Below are 10,673 nucleotides of genomic sequence, written 5' to 3' on the forward strand. Positions count from 1 at the left end.
GGAGGGGCTGCTCAATTATCAGACGGGGCGGTTGCCAGGCAGAGGGTCTCCTCACTTCTCAGACGGGGCGGCCGGGCAGAGACGCTCCTCACATCCCGGACGGGGCGGCAGGGCAGAGGTGCTCCCCACATCTCAGACGATGGGCGGCCGGGCAGAGACGTTCCTCACTTCCTAGATGGGATGGCAGCCGGGCAGAGACGCTCCTCTTTCCAGACTGGGCAGCCAGGCAGAGGGGCTCCTCACATCCCAGACAATGGGCGGCCAGGCGGAGACGCTCCTCGCTTCCCAGAAGTGGGGGCGGCCGGGCAGAGGCTGCAATCTCGGCTCTTTGGGAGGCCAAGGCAGACGGCTGGGAGGTGGTTGTAGTGAGCCGAGATCACGCCACTGCACTCCAGCATGGGCGCCATTGAGCACCGAGTTAACGAGACTCCGTCTGCAATCCCAGCACCTCGGGAGGCCGAGGCTGGCAGATCACTCGCGGTTAGGAGCTGGAGACCAGCCCGGCCGACACAGCGAAACCCCGTCTCCACCAAAAAAATATGAAAACCAGTCAGGCGTGGCGGCGCACGCCTGCAATCGCAGGCACTGGGCAGGCTGAGGCAGGAGAATCAGGCAGGGAGGTTGCAGTGAGCTGAGATGGCAGCAGTATCGTCCAGCTTCGGCTCGGCATCAGAGGGAGACCGTGGAAAGAGAGGGAGAGGGAGACCGTGGGGAGAGGGAGAGGGAGAGGGAGAGGGGTGTTTGCTGATTTTATGGAACAGGCATTGTCATGTACCTGACTTCAGCTGTGTCACCAGCCCCCAGGAATGGTGTGGTGGCGTCAGTGATGTACGCTGTGCTCACCCCCATGCTGAACCTTTTCATCTACAGCCTGAGAAACAGGGACATACAAAGTGCCCTGTGGAGGCTGCTCAGCAGAACAGTCGAACCTCATGATCTGTTCCATCCTTTTTCTTGTGTGGGAGAGAAAGGGCAACCACATTAAATCTCTACATCTGCAAATCCTGCCCCTTAGTCACATTCTTTTTGTGGCTTGATGGCTTTTATTCCTTTCCGCATTTCCTTTGTGAATATTGCTTTCTTCGTTATGCCTTTCACTGGAATGGGTGAGGATTCTGGGATCCTTTGTTTAGCAGAAACCTCATGACTGAATCCTCTATACCTTGGTGGCCTCTTTTAGTTACTGAGCAATAACCCTGTCATCCAGGTGGAATCACAACCATCTTTTTATATACACGAAGTCCTCACTTCGTTTTGGAATTCCCTGAAAACTGACTTTATGGAAACAATGTACAGGAGGTCCTCCAACACCATTGGTTGTTCAAAGTTGTGTAGTGATACTGTTGATGAAAAATAAGTGGTTTCACTATACACAATTTTGATTCAAGGTGAAGTTTCCAAGACACTTTCAAAGATGTTAAGTGAGGACATACTGTACATCAAATTCATATCCTCTTCCACAGTTCATGTGGAATTTCCTTATAAACTGCTTCTATAGAATCTATTTAGGCAGGTTATGTAGAGAGATCCATGTCGCCGTTCCTCAATCCTGGCTTTGAGTCAAATCACCTGGGGAGGTTACAAATGATGAGGCCTGGGTCTCAATACTGGAGATTCTGATTTCCTTGCACCTGTGTGAGTGTGTGGATTTTTTTTTTTTCTTTTAAAGCACCAGAGGTTGTTCCAATAACGAAGTTTTTAGAGGCATCAAGCTCCAAAGAGTAAGAGCAGAAATTAATTGTAATATGATTTCTTCAAATATTATCTTCAAATGCATTGTCCAGCAACACCATACAAATATTTATTATGTTGTTTTTTCTTACCATTTCGCATTTTCTATTTCTTTCCCTTTTTTTTTGAGTCAGAGTTTCACTCTTGTTGCCCAGGCTGGAGTTCAATGGCACGGTCTCGGCTCACTGCAACCTCTGCCTCCCATATTCAAGCAATTCTCCTGTCTCAGCCTTCCAAGTAGCTGGGATTACAGGCAGGCGCTACCATACCTGGCCAATTTTTTTTTTTTTTGTATTGTTAATAGAGACAGTATTTCTCCATTTTGGTCAGGCTGGTCTTGAACTCCCGACCTCAGGTGATCCGCCCGTTTCCGCCTCCCAAAGTGCTGGGATTACAGGCATGAGCGACCGCGCCCAGCCACCACTTAGCATTTACATTTTACATTTGTTGAAGTTATAGATTTACACACACATTGATTGCTGCTTTGTTATACACTTGCATATACATAAGATGGGAAACAGAAAAGAATAAAATGGGCACAGTATCCCTGAAGTTTCACATTCTGAGACATTTTAAAAATATTTGCTCTTCAGAAATTTGTTTCAATGAAGAAACTGTGGTATACACACCCAATGAAGTATTATTCAACCTAAAAAGGAAGAAACTCCTCTCCACTGCAGACAAAATGGATGAGATTGCAGGTCTGTACATTAAATGAAAGAAGCCAGGCACAGAATGGCAAATATTTCATGTCCTCACTTCTATGTAGGAAGAAAAAAGGACACCTTGGCCAGGTGTGGTGGGTCAGGCCTGTAATCCCAGCACTCTAAGAGGCCGAGTCGCACAGATCACTTGAGTCCAGGAGTTCGAGACCCGCCTGGCCAACACGGTGAAACCCCGTCTCTATGGAAAACACAAACAATGAGCCGGGCGTGGTGACGCGTGCCTGTAGTCTCAGCTACTCAGAGGGCTGAAGCCCAAGAAGCGCTTGAACTCGGGAGGCGGATCTTGCAGTGAGCCCGGATTGTGCCTGCGTACTCCAACCTGGGCAACAGAAAGAGACTCCATCACACACCTACACACAAAAGGAATCTCAGGAAGGTGGAAAGTATAAATGTGGTTAGCAGACGCTAGGAAGAAAAGGTGTGGGATAGGGAATGAAGACAAGTGGATAATTGGGTCCCAAACTACAGAAAGATGGAACAAGTGAGTCCTAGTGTTTGATAGTACAGTATGAAAATTTTAGTTCACAAGAATTGCTTGCATATTTCCAGACGCTTTGGTAAGAAGCTTCCTAACTTTCTCATTATGCTGGTTTTTAAGCTCTTCTGTTTCTGCTCTTGAAATCATGCTGGTTTTTTGTTTTTTGTTTTGAGATGGAGTTTCGCTCTTGTTGCCCAGGCTGGGGTGTCATGATGCAATCTTGGCTCACCGCAACCTCTGCCTCCTGGGTTCAAGCGATTCTCCTGCCTCCACCTCCCGAGTAGCTGGGATTACAGGCATGCGCCAGCACGCCCAGCTAATGTTGTATTTCTAATAGAGATGGGGGTTTCTCCCTGTCGGTCAGGCTGGTCTTCAACTCCTGATCTCAGGTGACCCGCCCAACTCGGCATCCCAAAGGGCTGGGATTACAGGCGTGAGCGACCGCGCCCGGCCCATGCTGTATCCTTATCTGTTGTCCGTAGTTGTTTGTTTGTTTTGGAGCCCAGAAATAACTTCTCACCTATGTGTTCAAATGATTTTGCACATGAGTGCTAAGAAAGCTCATTGGTGGAAAAGCAGCCTTTTCAAGAAATGGTGTTGGAGAAACTTGATTTCCACATGCAGAAGAATGAAGGTGGACCCTATGTCACACCAGGTGCAAAAATTAACAAAAACTGGATCAGAGACCTCACCCCAAGTGCTAAAAGTATCATACGCCTAAAAGAAAACATTGGCCACACTTTCATGACATCAGATTGGGCAATGTTCTCTGGGATATGACACCAAAAGCATAGGCAACAAAAGAAAATTAGATTCCTTGGATTACATATAAATGACAGACACTTTTGTGCAGCAAAAGACACTGCGAACTGAGTGAAAAGATAACCCATGGATTAGGAAAAATATTTGCAAAGCATATATCTGAAAAGAGGCTGATAGCCATCATATAGAAAGAACAGCTAGAACTAAACAACAAGAAACCCAAAGCATCCCATCAACAATGGTCAGAAGACTCGAGTAGACGTGTCCCTAAAGAAGATATAGCAATGGCCAGTAAGCATCTAAAATGATGTTCAAAATCACTCATCATAGGGAAGCGCAAATCAAACCAAGAATGTGATACCACACATTAGGATGGGTGTGATAAACAAACAGGCATTGGTGAGACTAGACAGAAGTAGGAATGCTCGAATCTGATCGGACGGAATGTAAAACTGTGAAGGAACGGGGAAAACAGTATGGCGTGTACTGGAAAAATTAGAAACAGAATGATCGGATGTTCCCGCAGTTGCATTTGTGGGTACCTACCAAAAAGAATTAGAAGCCGGGAGTGGAAGACAGATTTGTGTACACCCATATTCATAGCAGCATTATTCACAACAGCCAAAATGTGGAAGCAACCCAAGGGTTCATGGACAGATGAATGAAAAAGCACACTGCAGTTCCTTCATACAATGGAAGACTATTCAGCCTTCAAAAGGCAGGCACTTCTGGCTGGTGCGGTGGCTCACGCCTGTAATCGCAGCGTCTTGGAAGACCGAGGTGGGCAGATCACCTGAGGTCAGGAATTCAAGACCAGCCTGGCCATCTTGGTGAAACCCTGTCTCTACTGAAAATGAAAAAAATTAGACGAGGGTGGTGGCGTGTACCTATACTCCCAACTACTTGGGAGGCTGAGGCACAAGAATAGCTGGAACCCAGAAGGTGGAGGTTGCAGTGAGCCCAGATTGTGCCACTGCACTCCAGCCTGTGCGACAGAGTGAGACTCCATGGAAACACAAAACAAAACAAAGTCAAACGAACAAACAAAAAAACAAAAAAAAACAGAGAGGCACTTCTGACGCAGGCCGCAACATGGATGAACCTTGAAAACATTATCGTCAGTGAAATGAATAAATCCAAAAAAGGATAAACACGCCCAGGCTCAGTGGCTCTCCCCTGTAACCCCAGCACTTTGGGAGGCTGAGCCAGGAGGATCACTTCAGGTCAGGAGTTCGAGACCAGCCTGGCCAATATGGTGAAAGCCCGTCTTTATTAAAAATACAAAAATTAGCTGGACATGGTGGCGCACGCCAGCTACTCGGGAGACTGAGACACAAGAATCGCTTGAACCCACGATATGGAGGTTGCAGTGAGGCGACATCACGCCACTGCACTCCAGCCGGGGTGACAGAGAAAGACTCTGTTTCCAAAACAAAAAAATTAAACACAGTATGATTCCACTTATCTATCAAGTGTCTAGAGTAGTTAAACTCATAGAGTTGCAAACTAGAAAGGTGGCCCCCAGAGGCGGGCGAGAGAGAGGAGTGGAGAGCTTGGTGAATGGGTGCAATTTCCATTTTGAAAGATAAAACAGTTCCGGAGACAATGACGGTGATGGTTGCTAAACAATGTGAACGTACTTAATGTCATGAAACTGTAAACTGAAGAAGAGTGGAAACTGTAAATGTTTATACTGGCCAATCTATATGAACTAATATATATTTATAATTTTTAATATTTATACGTGGTATATTTTCCCATAATAAAAGATGAAAATTAAAGCAGTTGGATGTTTAAAAAGAAAAGAAAGAAGCGAAGAATACACACCAGCTTTCTCCTGATTAGAGGAAGAGCCCCAAGTCTTCTATGGACACTCACTTTTCTCTTCTTCTTCTTGCATTATTATGAGGAAATCCTTAGAGGTTGGGGAACTTGGGTGACTTTGGCAAATAAGGAGCTCTGTGCCTTGAGCCACCCAGGCCACAGAATAGTAAATAGTCAGTCTGTGCCTCCAGCCCTGCAATGTGAGATTCCAGTCCTGTGGGCGCCACTCCCGTCACCTGTATCAGGAGGCTCACGTCTCACCCTGTCTTCTTGCCAGCCTTGAGGATGGAGTCTGAGCCTCCATGGTGCAACACACAGGGAGGACAGTGGACCTGTTCTCTGTGGTCATGGCCCAGCAGAGGGGAAGTGCAGTTCAGTGAGTGTAGGCAAAAGAAGGAGAGATCAGACTGTTACTGTGTCTATGTAGAAAGGAAAGACATAAGAGACTCCATCTGGAGAAAGACCTGTACTTTCAACAATTGCTTTGCTGAGATGTTGTTAATGTGTAGCTTTGCCCCAGCCACTTTGACCCAACCTGAAGCTCACAAAAACATGTGTTGTATGAAATCAAGGTTTAAGGGATCTAGGGCTGTGCAGGACGTGCCTTGTTAACAAGATGTTTCCAAGCAGTATACTTGGTAAAAGTCATCGCCATTCTCTAGTCTCAATAAACCAGGGGCACGATACACTGTGGAAAGCCGCAGGGGGCCCTGCCCTTGAAAGCGGCGTATTGTCCAAGGTTTCTCCCCATGTGATAGTCTGAAAAGTTGCCTCGTGGGATGAGAAAGACCTGACCGTCCCCGAGCCCGACACCCGTAAAAGGTCGGTGCTGAGGTAGATTAGTCAAAGGGGAAAGCCTCTTACAGTTGAGAGAAAGGAAGGCCCCTATCTCCTGCCTGCCCCTGGGAACTGAATGTCTCGGTATAAAACCCGATTGTACATTTGTTCAATTCTGAGATGGGGGAAAAACCGCCCTATGGTGGGAGGCGAGACATGTTTGCAGCAATGCTGCCTTGTTATTCTTTACTCCGCAGAGATGTTTGGGTGGAGAGAAACATAAATCTGGCTTACGCACACGTCCAGTCATAGTACCTTCCCTTGAACTCCATTATGACATAGATTCTATTGCTCACATCTTCATTGCTGACCTTCTCCTTATTATCACCCTGCCCTCCTACTACATTCCTTTTTGGTAAAATAATAAAAATAATAATCAATAAAAACTGAGGGAACTCAGAGGCCGGTGCCAGTGCAGATCCTTGGTATGCTGAGCGCCTGTCCCCTGGGCTCACTGTCGTTTCTCTATACTTTGTCTCTGTGTCTTATTTCTTTCCTCAGTCTCTCACCCCACCCGACTAGAAATACCCACAGGTGTGGAGGGGCAGGCCACCCCTTCAAGTGAGTGCTGAGGGACGGTCGGGAGCCTTGTTTGGTTTCCTCCTCCTCAGGACAAACAGGAGAGTGTGGTGGGCAGATGGGAGGAGACCAATGTGCAAACTGTCCGCTCAGCAGACTGTGCAGTTTCTGTTCTTGGTTGTGCTGGGGGTCTCAGAAATCTTATTCAAAATTTTGCTCTCCTCCCCCACTGGTTGTCCTTTTCATAGACATCTCACCCATGATAGCAGGGAATCAGTCCCTCTAAACTATTCCCTAAGAACAAAAAGATTATGAAGGTGATGATGAGGATAAAGAGGATGATGACAGACACCATGGCATCATGAACCCTTACTGAGGGCTTCCTAAAGGCCAGGCTCTGAGCTCTGTGCTCTATGCTGCTTGTTTCATTTCATCTGCATAGTCTCCACGTTATTAGTGCACATTTCAGGATGATTTTACAGACTAGAAAAGGAGCAACGCCTTTTCATATAACTCGTACTAGATCACGAAGTCAAAAAGGGTGAAGTCCATTTTGAACCATGCAGTCTAAGTCCAGACACATGGCATTTGGCCAGTCCTCTCCCTGCAACCAACCTGCCCTCTCAAATCCTCGTCACTCAGGCGGATACCCCTGCTCACTGTGCCCTTCCCTTTGGGGGTTCCTTGTAGACCACAGCTAGACCAGTGGGTGCCACAATCACTGTGTCAAGTATGGAAAGGACAGCTGAGATCACATCGAGGATTCCAGAAAGAATTGGCACAGGATCATTCGGGACGCATCTCTCCCTTGCCCCTGTTCCTGGCTTTCCTTACAGCTCTCAACTTCCTCAAAGGAGTCATCAATTCGGAGTTTGGCTTCCATTCCTATTGAGGAAGCTGGAAAGCATTTCAAAAATGCTCCTCCGATGTGCCTGTGGTTAAGACCTCTGAGCTCTGCTTAAAACTTTTGGAAGCTGGGAGCGGTGGCTCACGCCTGTAATCCCAGCCCTTTGGGGGGCTGAGGCAGGCGAATCACAAGGTCAGGAATTCGGGACCAGCCTGGCCAACATGGTGAAACCACATCTCTACTCAAAATAGAAAAAATGAGCCAGGCATAGTGGCGGGCGCCTGTATCTCAGCTACTTGGCAGGCTGAGGCAGGAGAATAGCTTGAACCTGGGATGCACAGGTTGTGGTGAGCCGAGATCACTCCACTGCACTCCAGCCTGGGCAACGGAATGAGACTCTGTCTCAAAACAACAAAAACAAAAAAAACCCACAACTTTTTGAGAGTTGGAAGACCAGGAAGTATAGTACCCGGGACTTCGAGTCTGGCCATGAATTTTGAATACCACACTTCCTACTTCTCTGTATGGCAAGGGGTGAGATGTCCATCCTCTGAGACTCAGCACTCTCATCTGACTTGTTTTCCAGTTGATCCGATGGAAGTGAGTGATGATTAAGCCGATCATGGGCGCCCGCTGTGTGAGCTCTAGGTGACGGATGCATAAAGTAAAGGCAAAGGGAATTTTAGATACATTCATTAAGATTTTCAGCTTCAACTCCACACAATTCAACGGAAATATCCCCTGACCTGAAATTCTGCTTTCCCTGCATTCCAGACAGGACATTATGTTTCGTCCTTCTCTCAGTAAGTACTGAGTACTGTGAGAGGAACAAGGGAGTCTCTTTTGTTTCTGATTCCCCAGAGCCTACCTCTTTCTTGGCACATAGGAGACAGCAAAAGTCAAAATCTATGTGAATGATTGAATTGACACTTCCTTGCTTCACCAAAATTGGCTGTCATCAGTGTGACTTTGACTTACTTTTTTCTTTTTTGTGTGTGTGTTTTGAGACGGAGTTTTGCTCTCGTTGCCCAGGCTGGCGTGCAGTCGTGTGATTTCGGCTGACTGTAGTCTCTGCCTCCCAGATTCAAGCTAGTCTCCTGCCTCAGCCTCCCGAGTAGCTGGGACTACAGGCGCACGCCGCCATACCGGGTGAAGTTTTTATATTTTTAGTAGAAGCGGGGTTTCACCATGTTGGCCAGGATGGTCTTGATCTCCTGACCCAGTGATCCGCCCTCCTCGGACTCCCAAAATGCTGGGATTACAGGCGTGAGCCACTGCGTCTGGCCAAACTTTCTGATGAAAACTCTAAGTCCACCTAAGCTAAGGACAGGAGTTAGAGCTTCCATGAATTTTAAAACAAGCCCCACCGATTTGAGTAAGCAATTACTCTCTCGAAGTAGAAAAGTCCGAAAACACAATGATGAAATCACTAGGACCTAACTGGCATGTGGAACTATTTTCTGCTTATGAACTATCAACTTTCATTTCATTTCCAGATGGCATGGTCTCAGCTGTTATACAGTGTTTACAAATGTTCTAAATCAAGGGAATTTGTATCAATCTAGTAGAATAAATAAAATATTTGAGTTCTTAATTTCCTTTAATTAGGATAACCTTTTTCTTAAAGTGAAGACAATGCTTTTATTACATCTTGTTCTTCGGAAAAGATAGGCTGTATTTTCTAGCAATTACGAATTTGTTATATGTGATGATCTGGTTCTTGGAACGTTCTTGAAGCTAGTGTCTCCAAGGCAGGTGTGTACAGCAAGACGTGAATAACACAGCAATCGATGTTGAAAACATTATAAGACAATTGAGTTTGTCAGAACTACAAAATATTGCTGAGTGTGGATTGCTCTGAAATCTGAAAACATTACTTGTGAATTGCTTATATCCAAAACGCAGACACAATGCTGGGTATTGGTTTACTTGTTTCCGATTTTTCAACCCTCTTTTCCAGGCAAAAGGTGTCCAAACTATACAGACCCACAGAGTCTACCAGATGTCTCTATATTCCTCCTCCTCGAACTCTCAGAGGATCCAGAACTGCAGTCGGTCGTCGCTGGGCTGTTCCTGTCCATGTGCCTGGTCACGGTGCTGGGGAACCTGTTCATCATCCTGGCCGTCAGCCCTGACTCCCATCTCCACGTCCCCATGTACTTCTTCCTCTCCAACCTGTCCTTGCCTGACATCAGTTTCACCTCCTCCACGGTCCCCAAGATGATTGTGGACATCCAGTCTCACAGCAGAGTCCTCTCCTATGCAGGCTGCCTGACTCAGATGTCTCTCTTTGCCATTTTTGGAGGCATGGAAGAGAGACATGCTCCTGAATGTGACGGCCTATGACCGGTTTGTAGCCATCTGTCACCCTCTATATCGTTCAGCCATCTTGAACCCGTGTTTCTGTGGCTTCCTAGGTTTTTTGTCTTTGATTTTTTTTTCTCAGTCTTTTAGACTCCCAGCTGCACAACTTGATTGCCTTACAAATGACCTGCTTCAAGGATGTGGAAATTCCTAATTTCTTCCGGGAACCTTCTCAACTCCCCCATCTTGCATGTTGTGACACCTTCACCAGGAACATCAACATGTATTTTCTTGCTGCCGTATTTGGTTTTCTTCCCATCTCGGGGACCCTTTTCTCTCACTGTAAAATTGTTTCCTCCATTCTGAGGGTTTCATCATCAGGTGGGAAGTATAAACCTTCGCCACCTGTGGGTCTCACCTGTCAGTTGTTTGCTGATTTTATGGAACAGGCATTGGAGGGTACCTCGGTTCAGATGTGTCATCTTTCCCGAGAAAGGGTGCAGTGGCCTCAGTGATGTACACGGTGGTCACCCCCATGCTGAACCCCTTCATCTACAGCCTGAGAAACAGGGATATGAAAAGTGTCCTGCGGCGGCCGCACGGCAGCGCAGTCTAATCTCAATATCTTCTTATCTGTTCCATTCCT

The 10,673-nt window shown here is 46.7% G+C and overlaps 1 protein-coding gene across 26 annotated transcripts in view; it reads right to left on the bottom strand.

Moving 5' to 3' along the window:
- The window catches only part of XNDC1N (XRCC1 N-terminal domain containing 1, N-terminal like), a 104,124-nt gene that overhangs the window by 68,989 nt on the left and 24,462 nt on the right, over positions 1–10,673 (bottom strand). For 4 of the 26 annotated variants that reach the window (XM_063693327.1, XM_063693329.1, XM_063693330.1 and 1 more), the window contains one exon: positions 7,201–10,671. The exons of 18 other annotated variants lie outside the window; for them this stretch is intronic. In XM_063693327.1, coding sequence (XP_063549397.1) covers positions 10,657–10,671 — 15 coding nt within the window. In that variant the 3' untranslated portion in view covers positions 7,201–10,656. Of the gene's footprint in view, positions 1–557; positions 2,776–7,198; positions 10,672–10,673 lie in introns of those variants that run through there. 4 more of the 26 variants (XM_055356688.2, XM_063693321.1, XM_063693315.1 and 1 more) reach the window with 3 other exon arrangements.

The sequence above is a fragment of the Gorilla gorilla genome, chromosome 9 (genome assembly GCF_029281585.2).
Source record: "Gorilla gorilla gorilla isolate KB3781 chromosome 9, NHGRI_mGorGor1-v2.1_pri, whole genome shotgun sequence".
Classification (NCBI taxonomy): domain Eukaryota; kingdom Metazoa; phylum Chordata; class Mammalia; order Primates; family Hominidae; genus Gorilla; species Gorilla gorilla.